The 24,169-nt window shown below is 58.3% G+C and overlaps 1 protein-coding gene across 1 annotated transcript in view; it reads left to right on the top strand.

Moving 5' to 3' along the window:
* Window positions 1-5,370: 5,370 nt before the first annotated feature.
* ARHGEF17 (Rho guanine nucleotide exchange factor 17) overlaps window positions 5,371-24,169 on the top strand; it is a 57,445-nt gene continuing 38,646 nt past the window's right edge. The window contains exon 1 of the mRNA XM_070625867.1: window positions 5,371-8,730. Coding sequence (XP_070481968.1) covers window positions 5,536-8,730 — 3,195 coding nt within the window. The 5' untranslated portion in view covers window positions 5,371-5,535. The remainder of the gene's footprint in view (window positions 8,731-24,169) is intronic.

Here is a 24,169-nt window from a genome sequence, read left to right as displayed (position 1 = left end):
ACCCACAGCCAAAAAGAATCCCTTTACTTAGGTTCCATCCCGAGATGGTGGACCTAGGTGGAGGCCAGACAGTGTCCTGGCCTGGGGTGGAGGCCAGGGTCCAGCCTGGGGGTGAGGCTTCTACCTGGGTAGGATCTAGGAGTCAACAGGGTCTGGAGACACCCAGGAAGTCTTCTTGGAAAAGTTACAAAGCCGAAGGAGTGGTCATCCCGCTTTTGGCTTGAGGCTGAGGAGGTGGATGGGCTTCCTGAGGGAGGGAAGGAGAAGAAGGGAGGGCCTGGGAGGAGTCCTGGGAACTCCAACATTAGAGGGCTGGGGAGGAGGAGGAGCCAGAGAGGTGGAGGTGAAGCCTGGGGTGTCTCTGAACCACAGTGACATGATGGGGCAGTGGAGTTGAGTGAGCGAGGGAGGGGCTGGAGGGGAGAAAGTGGAGGTGATGGGTGGAGAAGTAAAGAGAAGGGAAGGTTCCAAGGGAGGCCAGGCCCAGGGAAGGCACTTCTAGGACAGGAGACCTGTGTGTGTTGGCTGCTGGTGCTAGAGGTCAGGGAGCCAGGCGGGCAGGGCCAAGCATCGGGGAGCCAGAGTTAGGAACTAGGGCTTGTCTGGGGGAGATCTCCATTCCAAGCAGGAAAAGCCCAGGGGCCTTGGCTCTGTCCTAGCAATGGATGCAGCTGCCTCCTCCCTCCCTCATTGATTTGTTCAACAAACATTCTCTGTGCTCCTTGGAGATGGCGCTGGGAACACACAGAGGCAGCTCAGACCCAGCCCTAACCTCAGGAAGAATCCAGAGGGCTGGGGGTGCAGACAAGGAAAAAGACAGTTCATCCAGGAAGCAACCTTAATTGAGCACCTACTGTAGCCAGGTATCTTGTGGGTCCCTGCCCTCAGGGAGCTCCTGGTCTGATGGAGGAGAATGGCAATAATGAAACAAACATGGACACGCCTTGATCATTACAGCTCGGCAGGGAGAGAACAAAAGAACTTTAAGAGGACCAAGGGGCAAGGAAGGTCTCACTGGGGAGACAATTAGCTCATGGGATGGTTTGGGGCTGAGAGATGCTGGGAGCCAGGGGGGCCCTGACCCAGCTTGAGGGGCAGAGAAGGTTTCTTAGCCGATGCCCAATGGCCTCAGAAGGTATCAGCTCAGGGCAGAAGGGCTGCTACTGACTGTGACTTTGAACAAGCCCTGTCACTTCTCTGAACCTCTGTTCCCTTACCTGTACAAGAGTAATAAAACCATCAGTCCCCCCTAAGCCACCCAGGCACTGAGCAAGGAAAAGCAAGGGCAGAATTTTCATAAAGTAGAAAAAACATTATAACCCAATAGAAGAATGGGCAAGAGGCACAAGCAGGCACTTCACACAAAAGAAATACAGATAATCAAAAAACATACAGGAGATATTCGATCTTAGCTTGACAACACCTCCCGATGTCGAGCAGTTGCCCCAGCATTTCTGCGCATGCGCACCTGAAGTCATGCGCACCGCTCAGAGCAGCCTGATCGCAAGAGCAAACACCTGGAAACACGAAATGTCTGTCCACGAGAGAGCGGATGAACGTACTGTGCTGTACACACACGCAGCCAGAATGCACAATACTGACAGGCAACAATATGGGTACATCTTAGCAGTATAATATTAAGTACAAAGAAATCCCCGCAATTGTATATAGGAAGATGCTCTTTTTGTAGGGGGGGGGGGGCTACATCATGTAGAACAATGCAAAGGTCATAGTTGTTTTGTTTTTCAGCGGGAGCCAATTAAATAACTGGTGAGAATGCGTCATGAACAAAAGGTTATGAATAGTCCAATTCTGTGCACTTGAGGTCTAATTATATAGGAAAGGGGACAATTTCAGATCATTTCTTCTTCTTCTCCTTCTTTTGTGGGGAAGATTGGCGCTGAGCTAACATCTGTGCCAATCTTCCTCTATTTATATGGGATGCCGCCACAGTGTGGCTTGATGAGCAGTGCCACATCTGTGCCTGGATCTGAACCTATGAACCCCGGGGCCACGGAAGCAGAGTGCCTGAACATAACCACTCCGCCACCGGGGCAGCCCTAGGTCATTTCTATTTGACTTTGGAATGGAGTCAGGAGCTGGATTCCCCCTAAGACAGCTCCTTCCTGGAGCTCATTGCTTCTTGGAGTCCTCTCACTCCTCATCTTTCTCCCTGTTAAGTACCTGAGGCCCATATCTGGCCATGACTGTGACCACCACAACCTCCTCATCTTGATTTCCTGAAGAGATTCTACAGCCCGGATCTTGCTGGGTCACCAGGACTCACTGGGTAGATGGGTTATTGATTTCATTCCCCTTTCATAAGTGGGGAGCCTGAGGCCCAAAGGAAGAGAGCTGAGGGTCACAGGGCACATCTGTGAGGGTGTGGGCCTGGCTCTAGACTTCCAGCACACTGCTCCTCTCTCCACCCTGGTGCCCAGTGCTCCCAGCTTCCTCCTCGATGAGTCTTCTGAGGGCTAAAACACCTAGGTGCCCTCTATGCCTAGAAGATGACTTTGTCTCATCCCAAATCAGAAGGCACTGGGAGTGGGAGGACTCCTGAGATGCTGGAAGCAGCCAAGCCACTCTCTCTGATTGGGGTGGGCTCCCCATTGGGGGGAGGCCCAGTCTAATTCCTTAAACACCCTCCCTCCCCACCAAGAGGATTCTTGATCCAAAGGCCTCAGCCAGCCCACACCAAGGCCAAGCTACAGGATGCTGGGAGCCTGTGACCTGAGTCTCTGCTCCTCTCTGTCAGTTTGCCCATTTCTGCTAGGGGAATAAGAACCTTGATCCCAGAAGCGACGTCAAGACAGAATATGACAGGATGTGAAAGAACGTGGAAAACTGCAAATGTCAGACGGCGGGGGCCATCATTATTGAAGGAGAGCAGTGGCTCCTGGGATGAGGGTCCCCCCACCATACCAAAAATTCCCCAAAAGAGTAGAAAGAAAACACTCTAGAGGAGATGAGTTTGACTTTAAATAAAGTCAGAGAGAGGCATCCTTGGGGAAACCTGCCACTCTTCAGACAAGGCAGCTGAGGCCCAGCGAAGTGTGGCCAAGGTCACACAGCAAGGCGAGGGCAGAGAAGCACCAGCCCAGGCAGGCCTCCTTTCGTTGCTGTCAATTTCCCAGTGAAGAGGGAGAGATGTGCTGACCCCTTTGAGGCAGAGCTGAGACAAAGTTGAGGTGACGGAGTTATAGCAAGCTGTTCTCAACTTAAAGAGGAAGAGCTTTCTCCCTACAGCGATTTCCCACAACCCCGGGGAAGCAGCAAGCAGGGCACAGGATCCTGGCTGAGTCCTCCCTCTCTCCTGGGGTAGCGAGGCAACCCCTGAGGGTATACCATCCTGCCCTACGCCCATCTCTGCCCCTCTGGTCTGGACCAGAGCCTCCTGCTCACAGGGCCTCTCAGCCCAGTCAGGCCCAGCCACAGTCCTCTTGGGCAAGGGGAGCATGAGTCAGACCAGGCTATCCTTTGTTCCTGGAGAGTGAGCCCAGGCCCAAGAAGGAGGCGGTGGCTGCTGGGGGCACAAAGGAGAGACAACCCCCTTCTTCATCAGGGATCTGGGACCAGGGAAGACCTTCTGGAGGAGCGTGGTGTTTGAAGCTCCTGAAATCTGAATATGAGTCATGGCAGGAGCTGCCATTTCCTGACTTTGACACTGATCAGTTATTTCTCCTTCATGACTCGTAAAGGGGCAATAATATGTACCTCCAAGGGTGGTTGGAGGATTAAATAAAATAAACGAAATAATACCCATACATCCATGGCACTCCATAAATATTTCCCATTCGTTCATTCAGATGTAGAGGAGCTGTCCTGCCTTGAAGCTGGGCCCGGTGGGGGGTGAGGCGTGAGAGGGGATGAATGGGACCTAGCAGAGGCAGGTGGGGGTGGGGAAGGCCCCAGCATCCGGTACAATGCGACTGGGGCAGAGGCGAGGAGGAGCTCCAGGGCTGGATCAGCTTGAAGCAGGAGAAGCGACCCACACCCTCCATGTCGGCAGGATGGAGCGGCCGCAGGCAGGAGTGTAGGTTTGGCAGTGGCAAATCGAGGGCGTTCCCGTCGAGCTCCTTTTGTATGTGAGGCCGAAGGAGGGGCAATGTGCTTTGCGAAGGGATCAGGTTTAAAGCGGTTCCTGAAGGGACTAGGAAACGACTGAACGGAAGTAAAGCAAGTGAAGTCTTCCCAACCCTCCCGTTTTTTGGCGGTGAGTGCTGCTTTACCTGTCCAGGGCTCTGCGGGGGGGGGGGGGGGGGGGGGGGGTGAATCCGGCCGGTAGAGGGCGCCAGAGCCGAGAGCCCCGGAGCGCAGGGGGAGGGGAGGCGGGGCGCAAGGCGGAGCATCCAGGAGAGGGGCAGCCGAGACGGCTGGGGCAGGTGGAGGGGTGTGGCTAGGGCGGGCAGCTGGAAACCAGGGGGTGGGCAGGGGCGTGGTGACGGGGAGGTGGGGCTTCGAGAGCGGCGTGGGAAGGGTTGGGGGACGGCCCGAGCTGGACAGGCCGCTGGGGTGGAGGGGAGGGGTGCTTGGGGGCGCGAGGGGCGGGACTGGGTCGCAATTACGGAGATTGGCTGCGGAGGGCAGGGTAAGGGGAGTGGCCTGGGCGGAGTGAAGGAGCAGGGCGGGGAGTGGGAGAAGCCCTGGAAGACCAGCTGCGCCCCCTGCTCCCTCTGGCGGCGATTACCGCCCCCTTGCTTGCTGGGAGAGTTTCTGTGTCAACCTGAGTGTCAGTGTGTAAAAGTTTGTGGGTCCGAGTTGCCATGTTGGGGTCCCTTGGGCAGGAGGTGTTTGCTTGCGAAAGCGGCTGAACCGCAGTGGGTGCGCCGCCCTGACTGTATGTCCGCGGAGCTGGCCACACTCAAAGCTTGCGTGTGTCGGAGCAAGTCCTCGGGGGGCAGCTCGGCCCGCTGGGCTCCCGAGGGGCTCATCTGGAAGGTCGCTTCGGTCTGCATGTGCTCCAGCAGCCTTGTTTCTCCTTCGGCTCCTCCCCCAAACTCTCGATTCCCAGCCTCGCGCGCTCCCGGAGCCCACCCCCTCTTTTGGGCGCGAGGCTCCGCCCCCCGCCCCCTTTCCTCTGCCACAAAGTTTATTTGCAACAAAAGGGAGAGAGGAGCAAGCAGCCAAGAGGGAGGGAGCTGGAGCCGGAGCGGGAGCGCGAGGGGAGGCAGGCAGGCCGGCTGGCGGGCGCAGAGCCGAGGAACGGAGTGCTGGGATCTTGCCCGGACCGAGCTGGGCCGCGATGCTCCGGGTCGTACCGGCCGAGGCGGGGGCCGGGCCTGGGGGTCGGCGCTGAGGCGGGAGGGGCTGCGCGGGATGGAGCCGATGCAGCCGGTGGCTGCAGAAACTTGAGCCGCTGCAGATAAATCTCTGCTCCGGTCTCTGCGCTCTCTCCCGGCAAACCCCCCTCGCGCTGAGGCTGCAGGACCCAGGCCTTCGGACCCCGGCTGCTGCGCTCCTTCGGGGCGGGGGCTTAGGGGGGGTTGGCCGCGGCTCCCCGAGGCCAGCCCCCCCGGAGTGAGTGCAGCCACTATGGCGGACGGGGCGCCCCGGCCCCCACTCTATCGCAGCGTCTCATTCAAGCTGCTGGAGCGCTGGAGCGGCGGGCCTGGGCCGAGGGAGGGGGCCACGGACGCCCCCGGGCTGCGGCGCCGCGCCTCGTGCCGGCCGGCGGCGACTGTCCCGGGCCAGCCCTCCCGGCGCGTGTCCAAGCTGGCGTCGGGGCCCCCAGCCGCCCCCGCGCAGCCGCGCCCGCTCCGCAGCCTCTCGCCGTCGGTGCGCCAGCTCTCTCGGCGCTTCGACGCGCCGCGTCTGGATAACGACTTCGCTGCGGCCCGGGACGGGGGCATCTCCCTGGGGGCCGCCGAAGAAGCGGCGGAGGGCGCCGCGCGCGGAGCTTGGCCCAGTGTCACCGAGATGCGCAAGCTCTTCGGTGGCCCTGGCTCCAGGCGGCCCAGTGCCGAGTCTGAGGCCTCGGGGACGCCTAGCCCCGACGGTGCTGCATGGGAGCCTCCCGCTCCAGAGCCCCGGCAGCCACCGACGCCACCTCCTCGGACGTGCTTCCCCCTGGCGGGCTTGCGTTCGGCGCGGCCGCTGCCCGGCCCAGGGACCGAGGGGAGGAGGCGGCGGCAGCAGCAGCAACTGGAGCGGGCGCAGCGTCCGGCGGATGGTTTACATTCTTGGCATAGCTTCTCCCAACCGCAGGCCGGGGCCCGGGCCTCCTGCTCCTCCTCCTCCTGCATCGCCTCCTCCTATCCTGTCAGCCGCAGCCGGGCTGCCAGCTCCAGCGAGGAGGAAGAGGAGGGCCCGCCGCCGCCGCCCGGGGCGCAGAGTCCGGCCTACCACGGCGGCCACTCCTCGGGCAGTGACGAGGACCAAGACGGTGAGGGCAGACACCGCTGGGGAGGGAGGCCGGGGCGCAGGCTTGGAAGCTCCCTCTCGGATAAGGACTGTAGGTCGGACAGTTATGGGTTAAATCTGGGCATCATGGACTTGGGAGGGAGAACCGGGAGCCCGGATCCCCCAACGTCTCCAAGAGCCCCTAGTGAGGAAGGACCCCGGGAGTGGGGTACTGGCTCCCCTCCCTGTGTACCAGGTCCCCAGGAGGGAGTTCGACCCTTGTCCGACACTGTTGGGGGAGCTTTCCGCGTGGCCAAGGTGAGCTTTCCCGCGTACCTGGCCAGCCCAGCAGGCTCCCGTGGTAGCAGCCGCTATTCCAGCACCGAGACCCTCAAGGATGAGGACCTGTGGGCTGGCCGCGGCTCTGGGGGCTGGGGCGTGTATCGCTCCCCTAGCTTTGGAGCCGGGGAAGGACTCCTAAGGCCCCAGGCACGAACCCGCCTTAAGGGACCTGTGGGCACCTCGAGGGCCTTGAGGGATGGAGGATTGGAATTGGACAAGAACCGGCAGCGGAAGTCCCTGTCGAATCCAGATATCGCCTCGGAGACCCTAACGCTGCTCAGTTTCCTGCGCTCAGACCTTTCAGAGCTGAAGGTCCGAAAGCCTGGTGGGCGTCTTGTGGACCCTGGGAGCGGTCCCTTAGATGGCAGAGACTCACCGTCTCCAGGTGGCCCAGTGGGGCAACTTGGGCCCATGCCCGCCCCAGCCCCAGCATCACCTGGCACCCGCCCCACACTCAAGGACTTGACTGCCACCCTACGCAGGGCAAAGTCTTTCACTTGCTCTGAGAAGCCCATGGCCCGCCGCCTACCCCGAACCAGTGCCCTGAAGCCCAGCTCCTCCGAGCTCCTGCTGGCAGGCACAGGTGCCGAGGAGGACCCATTGCCCCTCGTTGTTCAGGATCAGTATGTGCAAGAGGCCCGGCAGGTTTTTGAGAAGATCCAGCGCATGGGTGCCCAGCAGGATGAGGGAAGCGACGCCCTCCCTGGAAGCCCTGACTGGGCAGGAGATATGAGCCGAGGGCAACGGTCCCAGGAGGAGCTCTCGGGCCCTGAGTCCAGCCTGACAGATGAGGGCATTGGGACAGACCCTGAGCCTCCTGTTTCAGCCTTTTGCAGCCTGGGTACCACAGGGGTGTGGCGACCTCTTTCCTCCCCCTTGGCTCAAACCAACCACCATGGCTCTGGGGCTGAAGACAGTCTAGGAGGGTGGGCCCTGGTGTCCCCTGATGCCCCTCCCACACCAGGTGCCCTCCGCCGGAGACGCAAAGTCCCACCTTCAGGCCCTGGTGGGGCTGAACTGAGCAATGGTGAGGCAGGTGAGGCCTACCGGTCTCTGAGTGACCCAATTCCACAGCGCCACCGGGCTGCCACCTCTGAGGAGCCCTCTGGGTTCTCCATGGATAGCAACCTCCTGGGCTCACTTAGCCCCAAGACAGGACTTCCAGCAGCCCCAGCTGTGGATGAAGGTTTGACCAGTGGCCACAGTGACTGGTCTGTGGGCAGTGAAGAGAGCAAGGGATACCAGGAGGTTATTCAGAGCATCGTTCAGGGGCCTGGTGCCCTGGGGTGTGTGGTGGACGACAGGATTGCGGGCAAAGCCCCCAAGAAGAAATCTCTGAGTGACCCCAGCCGCCGTGGGGAGCTAGCTGGGCCTGGATTTGAGGGCCCTGGAGGGGAGCCCATCCGAGAGGTCGAGCCTGTGCTGCCTCCATCCAGCAGTGAGCCCATCCTTGCAGAGCGGAGGGCAGAACCAGAAGAGCCCAGTCCTGCCAGGGGCCGGGCACAGTCTGAGGTGGCCCTACCTGAGGCCCCGCCTGCCTCCTCCACTGCCCACCGTGACTTCCACCTTGACCCTAAACTGGCTGACATTCTGTCCCCACGGCTTAGCCGCCGTGGTTCCAAGAAGCGCCCGGCCCGGAGCAGTCATCAGGAGCTACAGAGAGAGAAGGGAAATCAGGACCAGAATGGCAGCCTGTCTCAGGCCCGACCCTCCTCCAAACACGTTCGCCATGCCAGTGTGCCCGCCACCTTCATGCCTATCATGGTGCCTGAACTGCCGACTTCCCATGGCTCCCGTGTAGCTATGCCAGAGCACATGGGGTTCCCTGCCCGAGCCCACCCAACACTGCAGGCACCCTCACTCGAGGACGTCACTAAGCAGTACATGCTGACCCTCCACTCTGGCGAGGTCCCTGCTCCAGCACCAGTGGATATGCCCTGCTTGACTCCGGTTGCACCGCCCTCTGCTGAGGCCAAGCCCCCTGAGGCAGTCCGCACTCCGGATGAGCCTGCTCCAGCCAGCAAGTGCTGCAGCAAGCCACAGGTGGTGAGTCCTTTATGGGGGGCCCTTCGGACTGGGGCTGGAGGAGGGCCACGGGCGCTGACTTCCGCAGGAGCCCTTTGAGTGTGCTCACTGGGCAGGTGCCCAGGTCTGAGGTTGCTGCTCCTATCCTGCAAGTGCATAGGCAGTCTTAAGAGTGTTCACGACACAGGGCTCCTGTCTACCCAGGCTCCACAAGCTTCAGGTTTCTGCTGGTGCTAATGTCACAGGTTCTTGTTGGCTCCAAGGTGTTCTGGATGATAATTACAAAGGGTTCTGATCTAGTCCTTTAGATGGTTCTCAGGGACTGCTGGTTTTAGAGATTCCTCTCTGGTTCTTTGTTATAAATACACAAGGAGGTGTGAGAGTGATGGAACTTTCTCAAGCTTTGCTGCCCCTGTTGGCTCCTTGTAGGATGTTTGGACTCAGGGGCCCACAGCTGACATGGGTTTGCCCTTCTGCATGTGGCTTTCTTGTGCAGATCAAGATGTAGGGTTGTCCCTGGGCCTGGGAGAATTGGAGAAGTACAGGCATTACTTTATGGAGTAGCAGAAAGGACTTCAAAAAGTACATTAATGGCACTGGTCTACTCTGTGACTCAATCTCCCCATTTGTAAAATCAGGGGGCTTGTAGACAAGGTGGTACCTGTGTCTCCATCTGGCTGGTGCTGTGCAGATTTGGAGGGAGTCCATGGGTTGGAGTTGGGGCCCTCGTGGGGCCTGAGGTCTGCTAGAGCCTTTTACGATTAGAATGGGGGCTTGAAAGGGAGGGCAGGGTCAGGAAGGGGGTTGAAGCCCAGCAGCCAGGGGCCTTGAGAGGTTGGGAGTGCCTCTGGCCGCATAGGGAGGGCTGTCTCTGTGGGTCAGGGTGGGGATGCTGGCTTCTCCCTACCCCAACCCCTTCCTGGTGACTCTGAGATGCTTCCCCCTTCCTCTGCCAGACCCCTGGCCCTGAGGACTTGCTCTCCCTGAAGCCTGCACTTCTGCCTTCTGGCTTCAGCTATCACTGGAGTTTGGCTCTGGGTTCAGATGGGTTCCAGGCAGTGTGGTGCCCTGGCATCCTGGTCGGAAGCTAGATTCTAGGCTCTGGGTTCTGGGCCTAGCGTGGGGATGGCCCGGCGTTATTTCAGCCATGGCCTGCATCCCCACTGCGTTCCCCGCCTGTGGAAGGAGGCTGGAAACCCTAAACCCTGGACGAATTTGGCCACTCCCCGTTCCCAGCACTCTCACGGCCCCTCTGAACTCTATCTCTCTTTGTTTCTCTCTCCTTGTCTCTAGTTCCCCCTGGTCCTGGCTTTCCTGTCTCATGGAGGCTGCAGAGAGTCAGAAGGCCGGAAGTGGGGAGGGGAAATTGTGGCTCTGTCCTTCCTTCTGAGGGCCTGGTAGGGCAGTTCAGGTGCCCCCAACTCCAGGGCCAGTTGTCTGTAGAACATGGGGGTGGGGGAGGGGGAGAGCAAGGGCAGCTCCTGCCAGGCCCCCTCCCCAGCTGCCTTTCCCATATAATTATCTTCTCTGGGAGCCTTGAATGGTAAATTAGGGGAAAGGGCAAGGGTGAACCAAGGGCCTCAGGGAGACTATGGGGGCTTGCTCCTAAGAAGAGTCATTGAGACCCAGAGACAAGGTGGGAGTTTTTGCAGAATTGGTCCCTGGTCTGCCTCCCCTCACATTCTCCCCTTGTCCCACCTGTCCTCAGGGAGAAGCTTAGGGTCCCCCCAGGCCCTCCAGAGGGCTATGAGGGGGGACATCTCTGCCCAGAACACAGGCTTCTCCCTGTCCTCAGTGGACACTCTCTCTGGCCTCCCAGCCTTTGCCCACTCCAGTCCTCCCACCTTCCCAGGCCCAGCTGATGTCCCCTCTGACCCCTTAGAGGAGAGAACTGATGAGTCTGTCATTAGCGGAGCAGGCTTTGAGCCTTGCTCCAGATCTGTGTGTGGTCTAGGATCAGTCATATGCCTGCTCCATGCCTCACTTTCCCCTTCTGTAAAATGGGAGTAATGGCCTCTGCCTGGCGGGCTCTTGTGTGATGAGTGGGTGGTGTGATCACTCCCTCCCTGGGGGCAGGAGAAAGGGAAAAAACAGGCTCCACTGCCCTAGCTGCTTCTCAGTGACCAGCGCTGGCCCCTCCTCCCTGCCCCTTACTGGTTTCTCAGCACAGGGCCGGGCACTCAGGTCCTGGTGGACTTGCATCCACTCAAAAGAAGTGCACTGTCTCCTAATTCCCCACCCCCTCATAAAGGCTGGAAGTTCTCCCATCTGCTAGCCCTAATCCGTCCTGCTGTCCCCTTCCTTCTGGCTCCAGGAAAATGGGGAGCAGCTGTCCACCCCCTCTTGCTGGCCTCCGTGGAGGAGACAATGTTCCCTTGTTTCAGGTCTGGGGCTCCAGTCATGCTCCCTGGGCTGTGGGTGGAGATGGTTTGCTGTGGGCTCCAGAATAAGAAGGGAAGAGAAGAGGCTGTCACGCTTTGCTGATGAGGCAGAAACCAGTATGAATCCAGCCAAGGGCTGACAGGAGCAGCCCTGGGGGCAGAGCAGGCCCCTGACCTGACCCTGGGCTGTGGGAGTCCCTCAATCCGTATTTTATTTGCCCTCCAGATGGTGTTGCCCCCATTCTTGGGAGCAGAAAGCCCGGGTCCCAGGCCTGGCACAGCCTCTGACTCACTCTGAGACCCGGACAGAGTCATCCTGGGTCTCAGTTTTCCCATCTGTACAGTGGGACGTTAGATTGCCTGGACTTAGAGGGTCCAAGGAAGGATAGCCTGCAGCGTGGTCAAGGGAAACAGGAGGCATCAGGATGTGTCTGGAAGAGAGAGAAAGGCAGCTGTTTGTAACAGCTGTAAGAACTGCAAAGCCCAGGGAACGAGGGATAACTCATGGTCACTTTATTCTGTGAACACCTGCTTGCGTATGTGCTGGGGGAGCAGGCCGAGCTCTCAGAGCCTCCCAGCCCTGCCGCCCCCACGCCCCTTGTCATTGCCACCTAGGCCCACAGTAGCCTGGAGGATCAGCGACTCTTCACTCTGGGGCTTCCCTGACCCCGGCCTTAAAGTACAGAGTCTTCTAGTCCAACCTTCTGCCCTCAGGTACCTGATACGCATTTGACACATGTGACAACTGTAGCCCGGAAACAGGAAGTAACTTGTGTCTCAGAATCATGGGTGAATTTTAGCCTATTGGAAGAGCAGTGGCAAACATTTATTAAGTGCTTACTATATGCCAGACACTCTGAATGTTTCATTCTTCAAATGTGAAAGCTGTGGGAATCTTACAGTGCGGAATTCTTAGAATTGCAGGCTTAGATTCCCACTGGATCCGAGAATGTCACTGTCCTAGAGGCGAAGGGGCCCATGGATCCCTGTTTCTCAGTGGGATGGGCCTGCCATCTGAGTAGGAGGGCAGGGTCAGGGGACAGTTGGGGGACTTCACCTGCACACACCCAACAGCCTGAACACCTTCATGGTGGTTGTTTAATTCAATGTGACCTGGGGTTAGGGTGGGAAAAACTTTGAGACTCAGAAAGGAGAATTCTGGGTCTGAGGTCGCACAGTAAAGCAGGGCAGAGCCAGGCCCAAGCGTCAGAACCTTGGCCTTGTCCCCACCCCCTGTCCCCAGCAGACATGGCCCCCCACCCCCTGCTTGTCTGGCCAGCTCCCTGCCTTGCTGAGAAACGCCTGGCTGCAGCTCTTCGTCACCTTTCTTCCCTCTGTCTCCCCTTGGCAGGGACCCAGGGGGGTGGGGGTTCTCTCCTTTCCCTCCTTGGCTCTTTGCTATGATTTTTCCATGGAAACTGGTTCTGGGAGGGGAGGCAATTAGGACATTTGGAATTCTGAGCGGTACCAAATATCTATAATTAAATGTCTTGTCACCCAGCAGGAGGAGGGTGGGGAGGAGGAGGACAGGCAGAGGGCTGTCCTTTTCCTCTGTTTATTCCATACCCCCCCTTCCTAAGGGTTTTGGGCTATTGGGGGGAGTGTGGCGGAGGAATAGGTCCCCCGCCACCCTGTGGGGAAGAGTTGGGGGATGGACCAGAGTCGAATCTGACATTTTCCAGCCCCACGTTTCCAGGACCAGCTGGGTTTCAGAGGCTGTGAGGCTGCTAATCCTGTCCCCAGCCGTGCCCCCCCCCCCCCCCCCAGTGTAGAGACTTGCCCCTCCTGCCTCCCTCTCTCCCTCCCTCCCTCCCATCTGTGATCTCTCAGGCTACACATGCCTCCCTGCCTTGGGGTGGAGGTACCCCCAGCCTGCCTGGGGAGCAGAAACACTCAGAGGTCCAGAATGTAGAAGCAGCCTGGAAGGGTGTTGTAGGATGTGGAGGGAATGGCCCAGGGGGCTGGCAGGAGAGGCTTCCTGGAGGAGGCTCTGCCTGGAGCTTGGCCTTGAAAACTGGAAGAGTTTGAATTGAATAGCCAGAGAGGGAGGGGTTCTGGGAGGAGTGCACAGCAGGAGTAGAGGCCAGGAGGTGGGAAAGAACATGGCAGACTGTGTGCAGTAGGAGTTTGTTTCAGAGACTTGGGTGACCCTTGATAGGGCAATGCATTCATTCATTTAACGAATACTTACTGGGCCCCTAGACACGCATCAAACACTCTTCTAGGCCCTGGGGTAGAGCAGCAAACAAAACAAAGGCCTGGCCTCATGGAGCTTCCAGTCTAGTGGGGAGACCTGTCTGTAAATGGATCCATTATGTGTCAGGGAGAGGTAGAGGCTGGGGAGCAAAAGACAGCAGGATGAGGGAGCAGAGAATGACTATTTTAGATCCAGAGGTCTGGGAAGGCTTCTCTGAGGAGGTGAGATTGGAGCAGAGGCCTGGAGGAAGTGAGAGAGCATGTCAGGTGGCCCTCTGAGGGGAAGAACATTCTGGGCAGAGAGGAACAGGGAGATTGACAAAGCTCCCAGGGTGGCCTGGGGCTGTAGGCTGCGCTGGTCACCCCCTGCAGACATACATTGGCTTGGCTCAAAGGCTAGGAGGGTAGAGCTGCCACGGGGCCCCAGTGAGGCAGGTGACAGTGCCTTATCCCACTGGTGCCTCCTCTGCAGCCACCATGACACCCTCAGCTCCAGCTTGCATCTCTCCTGGGACAGAGAGCTCAGGCCACCCCAAGGCACCCCGTCCCCCATGTCTGGTCCTCCAGCTAGGTGGGCATCCCAATATACCATTGAAGAAGCAGCCCAGAGTGGGCAGAGGTTGCCCAAGGCCCTCTGGCTGAACTATGGGATTTGGCCCCAGGTGTCCTGACTCCCAGGCCTTACATTGGCCCCACAGAGTTCCCACTGAGCAGAGTTGGCAGGGATGGTGGTGGTAGGGCGGGGGAAGGGGAGCCCATGTTTCCCAGAAAGGCTCGCAGCCCTGGCGAACTTATTGGGAAATGTGCCCAGGCAGCCTGGCGCCTTGCTGGCAGGCCCTGAAATGGGGGCCCCAGGTCCCCTGGGAAGCAAGAGCCTATTGGAGCCGATGCCCCCACCAGGGGAGTTGATCCCCCGTGTCCCCCCTCCCCTACTTCCCACCCCAGGCCTCTGGGATATTCTAGGGGTGGCCAGAGGCAGAGGAAGACTGCCAGGCTGCCGGGCTCTGAGCCATGAGGGAGCCCCAGCCCCTGACATGTAGGGTATCTGAGCCCCTCTAGCAGCTGTGGGCTGACCAGGAAAGACCGGGGGTAGCTCACAGAGGTCTGCACTAGGGGTCAGGAGACCTGGCTTCTGGCCTTAGACTACCCATTTTCCTGCTGTGTGGCCTTAAATAAGTCCTTTCCCTTCTCAGAGCCACAGATTCCTCCATGCTCTTGGGCACCAGGATAAAGCCTCCTCCCAGGCCTTTTGGGAGAGACAGCAGCTATCCTGAGTAGGAGCCCGACTTGTGGACTGAAGTGCTGGCAGGTGGGGGCTCACAGCCCCGTGAGGCTGCTGAGGAGACTGAGGCTCAGAGTGGAGCCGGGACTCACCCAGGTCTGGCCCCCTCGGCCCTTTCCCCCGCCAGCTGCTGCTCTAGGCTCCCCAACACACAGGTGGGGCCTCTCCCCACACTTGTGGCAGGCTGTGGGGCTCACTCTGCGGCCTGTTCCCAGAAGTGGTGATGCTGCTGCTGCCGGGATGTTAAAACGTCCTCTGAGCTTGGGGAAGTCACGGGGCCCAGACTCCCAGGCAGGGAGAGAGTGAGGGGAGTCTAGAGAGGCCCCTGCGGTGGGAGGGATATGAGCTGATTCCAAGGTCTAGACTGGCAGATGGATGGTGTAGCTGTTGCCTATTGCTGTGGGAGCAAAAGACTACACATTTGGTGGCTTAAAACAATACAAATATTATCTTACAGTTCTGGAGGTTAGAAGGATGGGTTTCACTGGGCTAAAATGAAGGCATTGACAGGGCCACATTCCTTCTAGAGGCTTCAAGGGAAAACCTGTTTTCTTGCCTTTTCCAGCTTCTTGTGGCTGCTGGCACTTCTTGGTTCATGGCCCCTTCCTCCATCTTCAAAGCCAGCAGCATAGCGTCTTCAAATCTTTCTCGCTCTGGTCCAAACCTTCTGCCTCCGTCTTATAAGGACTCTTGTGATTGCTTCGGGCCCACTTCCATCATCCGGGATGATCTCCCATCTCAAAATCCTTAGTCACATCTGCAAAGTCCCTTTGGCCACGTAAGATAACATATTCACAGTTTCCAGGGATGTGGACATCTTTGGGGGCCATTATTCTGCCTACCACAGGTAGGCAGAGGGGCCGGGCTATCAGCTTCTGAGGTCCAGAGCCCCTGGTGGGTGCTGGTCATGGGGCAGAGCCTGTGAACTCAGGCCCACTGCATTTATGCTGTGTTCATTTCTTTCTATGGTCATTTGTCCTTTGTCATTCATTCATTCAGCAGTCAATTGTTGAGCCCCTTGATGGGCAGTGGGAACACACAAAGAAAGCATGGACACCATTCCTGCTTGCTAGGAGCTTTCCACAAGGGTCTTAGCCCCCTGAGATTGGTGGGGTCCAGAGGGTGGCTGAGCCCTGGCCTGGTGGGAGAGGGACAGAAGTGCCGATGGACCCCTTGTGGACGGGCTTGTCTTCTAGAGTGGCTGGTCCTGGGTTTGCTGACTAAAAATTGGGTTGAAGCAGCCCCCAGGAATGGCAGTTGGCAGGGGAGTTTAGAGCCAGGGCAAAGAGGTGGGGGTCTATGGAGGGGTGGGAGTCCCATCTGTGCCGGGCTGTCCCAGGTGGACCTCAGGGGCAGATGGAGGGGAGCTCCTTATCCCCAAGTGCCAGGAGCTCCATGTTGGGGATTGGTGACCTTGGTGCTCTGGGACCAGAGGACCTATCACATCCCCTCATGCCCTGAGAGACCAAGGTGCTTCCCAGAAGATGGCACATGGAGGGTAGGGAGCACACTCCAGCCCCCTTCTCCCCTCACACTGGCTTTGGGACCCAGGACGAGGCTTTACAGACTCCTCTGCATTGCCCCCTCACTCGACCAAGGATTATTGTTAAGGTAAATGAAAGCCAAGAGGGCTTGGTGCATAGCAAATGCTCAGGAAATGTTAGTCGCCCCCCCACCCATGACTGAGATGCTGAGATGTTAGGATTCTAAGATTCTAAGAGACATTGACTCCAAGATGCTCAGATTCTTGGCCTCTCTTTCCAGCCATGAAGCAGAGGACAAAGCTCTGAACAGGAGGAGAGGTGGGGTTCTGGCCACACCTTGGTGGGGTCAGTGGCCCTGCAGCCTGAGCCTTTGGAGGGGGTTGGAGGGAGAGGGGCTGGCAGTTGGCTGAAGCCAAGTGCCCACTGTCCTTGCTCCCCTCTCCAGCTCCCCGTCTCCTTTTGCTACCATCGACCCCAACCTGGGAGGCAGAGCAGATCCAAAGTCCTCTCTGGCTCAAAGCCGCAGACGCATTGGAACTGGCTGTGAAGCTGGGCTCAGAGACCCTCAAGCCACGGAGTGTGAGGGTCTGTGTGCCTGATGGGCTTTGAGGTCAGACTGATAAAGGTTAACATCTCAGACTTGATTCTGACTCACTTGCTGAGTGATATCTAACAAGTCATTGCACCTCAGCTCTGAGTCTCCGTTTCTTGCTCTGTGAAATGAGGACACTAAGGAGTTCTTATGAGGGACAAAGAGATAATGTTTGTGGAGTCCTCAGCCCATGACTGCAGGTCTAGAAGCTCTCAGAAATGTGACCACTTTAAAGTATGTGCTTTTGAGATTGCCAGTTCAGAGTGTAGAATCTCGTGGTTTCAAGATCAAGGATTCTGAGTTTTTTTCCAGGAGTCCTACCTCATAGCTCAATTTTGTTTGTGCATTTGAGATTATTCCTTCTTGGTGCTGAGATTCTGGGGCTGGGGAGAGGCAGGGCAGGTCCTGGGCTGGTGGGAGGGCAGTGGGGGGCCTGTGATGGAGGGGGACTGTGATGGAGGGGGCCTGGCTGAGGGAGCAAGTGCCAGGTTGGTGTCTGTTTCCTGTTTATTGGTTCCCAGGGGGTGAGCAGGCCCTGCTCCGGAGCAGCATGGAGCAAGAGGGAGGGAGGCCCGGGGTCCTGGCCGCCAGCCAGCCCCACAGCCTGGCCTCCTGGGACCGTTGAGACCCCTCCCCCCGAGCCCCCTTGGACAAACATCCAGTCCTTTCCCAGGCCAGAGCACTGGAGGTCAAGGAGCAGATGTGGAAGGGAAGGGGTGGAAGGACGGGAAGGGACCCCCTCCCCCGCCAAACTACTACTCACTCCATCTTTTTTGGCTGCCTTTGTCACTGAGATCTGACACTCCTGGTTCCTCACTGTCCCTCTCTATCTCTCCCTGATTGGTGGTGAGACATCCAACTTCTTGGCAGGCCAGGAGGCAGGAGGAGGCCTTCAATGCCAGGATGCTCCACCCGGAAGGACCCTTAGAAACCAACCATATCTTTTAACCACCCCTCACCCCTGCCTTATTCCAGGGCAAAACAGGCCCAGCGAAGGGAGGGGTCTTGCTCAAGGCCACGCTACAGTGGAGCAGGCCCAGCGATCTGCCCCGTGCACCTTGCCAGTGCTCCATCCCCACCCTTGGACTGCTGGGTATAAGGGGCCACTGGGAGTTCTTGAGGGGGAGGTGGCATGAGTCACTTGGCATTTTAGGGAATTGGGCTGAGACAGGCAGGAAAGAGAAGCCTCGCTATGTATCTGAGGCCAAGAGGGCAGGGAGGTCTCTGACCAGACTACACAAGGAGAGGCTCTGTTTGCAGGAGCCAGGTTGAAGGCCTTGAGTGCCGAGTTAAACAGCCTGGGCTTTGTCCTGTGGGCAGTGGGGAGCCACGGAAGATTAGGAGCTGAGGAGGAGCAATGGCAGAGGGGCACATTAGAAAGCATCCTCTGCTTGTGGGGTAATGATTGGACCAGAGGGAGCAGGGAGGTGAGAAGCCTGAGCTGAGGGGAGCAGGTGATGTGGAGATGGAGAGAAAAGGACTCACTAGTGAGATAATTTGGAGATGAAATCTGAGGATTTACATTTAGGCTCAGGGGCCCTATTAGAAACTGAGGTTGGGGGAGTGGGGCCCACGTCCCTTCCTTGAGTTAGAGAATTAGGCAGTGGGACAGGATGCAGGGTCATCTGAGTCATCCCCCTGCCTCAGGGCAGAACTTTCCTCTGCATTTCTGGAAGGGTGAGGGGGCTCTGAGCCAGCTCGGGTCCCTGCCTCTGTGCCCCGTATGCTTCTTGTCTAACTTCAGTCCCTCCTGCTCCAGCGGAAGTACCCTGTTCTCAACGGGGTTGCCAGAGAACAGGAGAGCTCCAGGCTACACCCCCAATCCACCCTTTTGGGAGCGGCCTGGGTAGGGAGCATGTAGGGGAGAGAAGGAGCAGGCTTGTGCTGCCTTGCTGGCCATGACCCCAGACAAGTCACTCGGCCTCAGTCTCCTCATCTGTGAAGTGAGAGTCCCAGATGTGGCAGAGCCCAGGAGAGCTCTGGACTGCACAGGCTCGCAGGAGCCGTGGGTGGAATGATGCTAGGTGGACAGGCAGGAAGCCCTGCTAACAGTGCTCACAGTGAGTCCTTTAGTCAGAGGAGTATCCTTCTGATATTTGTACCATAGACCCCGAGACAAGTGCTGTTCTGTGGCCCTGCAGCCCTGGAGGCCTTCCTGGAGGAGAGGTGGGCAGGGGCTATAGGGAGAGGAGTTACTCAGATTTGGGGCCTGATCTGAGTCTCAGTTTCCTCCTCAGATGCCTAAGTACCCTTCCAGCTCCTTGCAGTGCCCGTGCCCAAGCTCTCCTCTCCCCTCCTGCTGGACCAGAGCTTCCAGGCTTATCCCCAAGGCCAGTGGGGGCGTTGCCTGGGGCGGGTGAGGAATTTCCGAGGGAACAGCTAAATTCAGCAGCGGCTAAAAATAGTCCTGGCCCCAGGGCTGGAGGAGGAGGAGGAGAAGGGCCAGGCCAGCCACTCACCCTGCCTGCCCTACCTCTTCACCTGGATCCATGGCCTTCTCCCTCCTCCACATCTTCATTCTGCTCACTCCCACCAGGCCTTTCCCTCACTGGGGGCTGCTGGCTTTCTCCTCTCCTCCCTCCTCTGTCCTTCGCCCTGCCGTCCTCCCTTGGTCTCACTCCTTCTGTCTGTTTCCTCTCACCCTCTATGTCTCCCTGCCTCTGACAGAGCCAGACAGAGGTGCCTGGCCGGGACCAGGACTTTGGAAGAGGGCTGTGTATAGGGCGGTGTGCCCTCGGCATCCCAGCCCAGGTGTCAGGAACCCCCGCCCCCCAGGGTTCACAGCTATTGCAGCCCTTCTCTGCTTGGGCGTGGGGGATGGACCTCAAAGGCTCTGGAGTGTGGAGATGTGGGTGGGGCCTCCAGTTCACCCTGTGACCCAATGCTTGGTTCTGGTCCGGTGGCCCCACTCATGCCAGGCCCTCCTGTTCCTGGCACACGGTGGGGCATCAAAACACACTTATCAAATAAATACTGTGGAGGGGGTGGGGAAGGCAGGAGAAGGACAGCTGGGCCCTGCCCTTGAGGGGGTTCCCAGGCAGCCCTGAGCTCTTCTTACCGCCCATGCCCAGCCCTGTGTCGGCTCTGCCCTGGAGACCACAGGCCTGAGCACCAAGGCACTGGGAGCTGCCATGTGGGCTAAGGGTACTGTCCTAAGCCAGTACCAGTTGGGGGCGGGGGTGGATCTGGACCCTGAGGCTCAGGGAGGGAGACATGCCGAGCTCAGAATACAAACCCCGAAGGAGAGAGGTGGTGTTTGGACCCAGGCCGGCCTCACTCCAAGGCTGCAGGAGTGAGTCTTGTCTGATGCAGAGGTCAGGGAGGAAGCTGAGGGAAAGTCTCAGGAGGTCTAGTCCACAGTACCTGACTGCATACGGCGCGGGTCGGGGGTAGAAAGTCACAAGTAGTGGTAGCGGAGCTTATAAAGCTCTTCCCGTGTGCCAGGCCCTGGTCTGAGCACTTTCCATGTAATTCACTCATTTAATCCATTTAATCATAAGGGGAGGTCCTCTTATCTCTGGTTCACAGATGAGGACCTGGGGCACAGTGTGGTGAAGCGGTTGCCCAGGTTAGGAAAGCTAACTAAATGGTGGGGTTGGAGCTCAAACCCAGAGAGTCTGGTTCCAGAATCCGGGAACGTTACTCAGGTCCCTGGCTTTCAGGACTGCCTGGGTAGGGGTGGTGTGGTCAGCAAGGTGGGCATGTGGGAGGGAGTGGATTTTGCTTTGGACACAGGGAGCCCACTGGGTTCACAGTCCGCAGTCCTAGACCCAGGAACTAGCACACAGTAGGTGCGCAGGAAATACCATTTGAATGGCTCAGTTGAATTTGAGTGGCCCTGGGGAGTGAGAGAAGGTGATGGGCTGGCAGAGGGAATGAGTCGGGGGCCCAGGGTCCTTTCTCGTGGTGCTGGAGAGCAGCTGAGGTCAGTGCTGGGCTCCCTGCTGGTGGAGGAAGCTCTGGCCCAGGAGGGTGGAAGGGTGCTGAGATGAGCCATAGGCAGGGGAAGGAGGGCTGGGGGGCAGGCCAGGCGGTGCTGGCGCGTCCTGCCTGCAGTATCTGGAAAGCAGATCTCTTGGGCCATGGCCGGCGTGACTCAAATGGAGACAAAAAAACCTTCCATATTTGGACAAAGAGCCCAGAGAGGCCCGGACCCGCAGCCAGCCCAGGCTGCCTCCCCCACCCACGGCCTCCTGCCCTGTCTCCCTCCGGGCCCCTAGCCTTGAGCCCTGTCCCACGAGTTTAACTCCTGGGCCTCGGGCAGCACGGTGGCCCCCTCTCCTCAGTCATCAGGCCACCTTCCGTCAGGCCAGGCCTGGGCCACCGGTGCTGGGAAAGAACAGCCAGCGTTGGGCCCTGAGCTCAGGCTAGAGACGCAGAGGAGCCCTGGCAGAGCCCACAGGCTGGAGAGGGATATACACCGAAACCAGCCATTCCCCTGCCGTGGGGTAAGCTGACTGTAGACCCCCACCCATCCCAACATGGGCAGAGCCCGAGGTGCACAACACATAGGCATGTGTACACGCACGCACGCGCGTGCACACACACACACACACACACTCCTTTCCAATCTGCAGCAGACTTCTATTCCCACAAAGACATCTGTGCAGATATTGCAAGTGAGGACCTAGTCTGAGAAGCCCTCATAGCTTCTCTGGAGCAAGCTTTGATGACCGTGAAGTTGGAGTAGATAGGGGCAGCCAGATGTCAACTTAACATGTAATGTATGTATGCATTATCCACCTGGGGAGAGGTGGACAGAGCAGTTCATCCCCGCACTGAACCCCCCAGGACCCAACATGGGGCTGGGCTGGGCACTGGATGCTGGAACCAGGTGAATGGGGAGAGTCTCAGCCCACTCTGCCTGGAGCAGGACCTCACTTCCCAGGGAAAGCCCGGCGATCTGCCTGAGGACCGGGTGCTGGTTGTCACTGGTGGAGTAACTGAGTTGACTGCATAGCTTCTCTTAGCTCTTCTAATTAGCCCTGGGTAATTAACTCTGGAATCTGCCTGGGTAATGGGTTTGGAGAGCCCAGAGTAACCTTTAAATTCAATTCCTCTGCCATCCACTGGTGCCTATATGTGCAGGGGTTCCTGCCCCAGGGACCCCCATCTGAGAAGAGAGGATCGGAAGGCCAAGGAGGATGAGGGCGAGAGAGGTTAACTAGGGCCTTGAAGGACCAGCAGGGCCTTGGCAGGCAGAAAGGGGGCCAGGCCCTTCAGGCAGAGAGAAGCGAGAAAGTGAGGCTGTGATGGAAAAGCCCCAATGTCTCTGAAGTACCATGAAAGCTCCCTGGTTCTGGAGAAGTTGGGTGGGTCCTGGGGAGTCTGGAAGGTCAGGCCTCAAAGTCTGGATTTGATCCTGGGGCAGTAATTTTCAAGCTTTTAAAAATAGTGGAACCATTTCCTCTAGAGGAATCTTGACACAGAGCTATAAAACAGGCCAACCTGGAACCTTGTTGACTTAAGTGAAGGTGGGGGCATGTCTGCCCCGTGACCGCGTCTCCCCCACGTACTTCCACGGAGCCCCCGGACTCAGGCCGAGAATCCCCGTTTGGAGCAGAGGAGCCCCGGCAGAGAGGTTTATAGCAGACCAAGCCTCTCCCCTCAGCTTCTCCCCAGAAGTTCAGCCCAGCCAGGCTTCCTGGGCAGGGACAAAGCCTGCTGGGGACCAGGCTTCTAGAAGGAGCCAGGCTGATGGAGCACCCCGTCTGCCCTTGGGGCTCCCACGAGCAGGTGATGCCCCCGACCCGGGGCCTCTAGAGCTGGGCTGGGCCCCACTTGATCAGGAGGATGACCCGTCGGAGCAGTGGGAAGACCCTGACTGCCGCCGGCTATGCCTGGGAAGATGCAGGCCCTCTGAGGAAGGTAGGAGCTGGCAGCCAGCCATGCTCCCGGAGCAGGCACACGGTCTGGCCCACCTCGGTCACTGACCAGGTCAGGTGAAAGCATGTTCTCTAGAGGCCCAGGAATCCCCTGGCTCCTCCTGGGTGACGTAATTTAGGTTAGAATCAGGAAGACTTGCCCTGAGTTTAGAGTGAGTGAAAGGCAGTGTGAACAAGGGTTGGCAGGAGAAGGCCTGAGCTCGGAGCCTGGCGGGGCCAACGCCCAGGACCCAGGCTTTGCCCACCTCCCCCACCAGCCTACCTGGCCCGCCACACAGCCTAGCTTCCCACTTCTTTGGCCACTGAAAACATAGGATGAGTAGGAAATTGCCAAGCATAAAGACGGGAGGGTGCACCCGGCGGAGAGACCAGCACGTGCCGAGGCCTGGGTGTAAGAATGATGGGCTGGAAGGACTGCTGTGGGTAGAGGATGATGCAGTGAGAGTGTGATACGGAGGGAAACTTGACTCTGGTGGGTCAGCAAGGACCAGGTCACCCAGGGTGTCGGGGGTCAGCCTGAGTGCTCACATTTGATCCTACATCCACCTGAGTTGGTGTAATGGTTAGAACAGACTGGAGCCAGATGGCTTAGGTTCAAATCCTGCTCTTCCTCTTAGCTGTGTGACCATGAGCAAGTACTTCATCCCTCCGTGGCTCAGTTTATGCACCTGTCAAATGGGGATGATAATGATGGCACCTATTATAGGGTTTTTGTGAGGATTAAATGTGATAATGCCTGTGGTGGCTGGGCTGGACCAGTGACCTCTGGGGATCCGTGGGAAATTATAAAGCAAATTGGAAGGGGAGGGAGGCTGGTGGCCTGGACTGGCTGAGGAGAGGGTCCCAGAGATGGAGAGAGTTGGATGGGTCATGGAGAACAGCCTAGAGCATCATCTTTGGGAGCAGAGGGATAAGCTGAGTTCCCCGAGGGAAGCTCAGAATTTCCCCCCAGGCAGCTGCTGTAGGAAAGGAGCCAAGGGTCCGTGCAGAGGGGGACGGGATTCTGTGGGCCTGGGGCTCTGCTGGATTCTCACTGGCAGAAATCCCCACCCTGCTGTGAGGTTCCCGTGGCTGACCATATTTACAGACATTATCTGTGGCCAGAGAAGGGCAGGATTGCAAGTCACCCAGTGAGTTCTACCCTGGGGCCTTCCTCCAGGGGGGAACTCATGTCCAAGTTCTGGCTGAGCCAAAGGTCAGCCCTGAGGTCGCCCAACCTAAGGAGGGGATGTGGGGTGGCCTGTGAAGGAGGAATCTGACAATTCCCTGCAGAAAGGCTGGAGTGCCAGGCCTCTCTGACTGCAGGGTGGGCAAGGAGAGCATCCTCGAGGAGACCAGTTAGGAAGTTGATGGAGAAAGCAAAGGCTCCAAGCTCAGGGTCCTCGAGCAGCCCCCCATTCTTTCATTGGGTCTTCATTCCCTGGGAGCCCCCCTGGCACCTGGTCCTGTATGTAGACAAGGAACACAGGGCAGTACCCAGACACACACAGATAGGGACACCAGGGGTGATCAGGGTAGGACAGATGCCCAGAGGATGGGGCAGCCTCGGGGGTCCCCACCCAGGAGGGAGTGTGCAGAAGGGACGGGTCCTGAGGAAGCGGCTGGGAAGGAAGAGCGGGGCTGCAAAGGCTGCTCTGAGC

The sequence above is a fragment of the Equus przewalskii genome, chromosome 6 (genome assembly GCF_037783145.1).
Source record: "Equus przewalskii isolate Varuska chromosome 6, EquPr2, whole genome shotgun sequence".
NCBI classification, from domain to species: Eukaryota; Metazoa; Chordata; class Mammalia; order Perissodactyla; family Equidae; genus Equus; species Equus przewalskii.
Note: the sequence above shows the minus strand (reverse complement) of the source record. Positions and strands in the feature narration are given on the sequence as shown.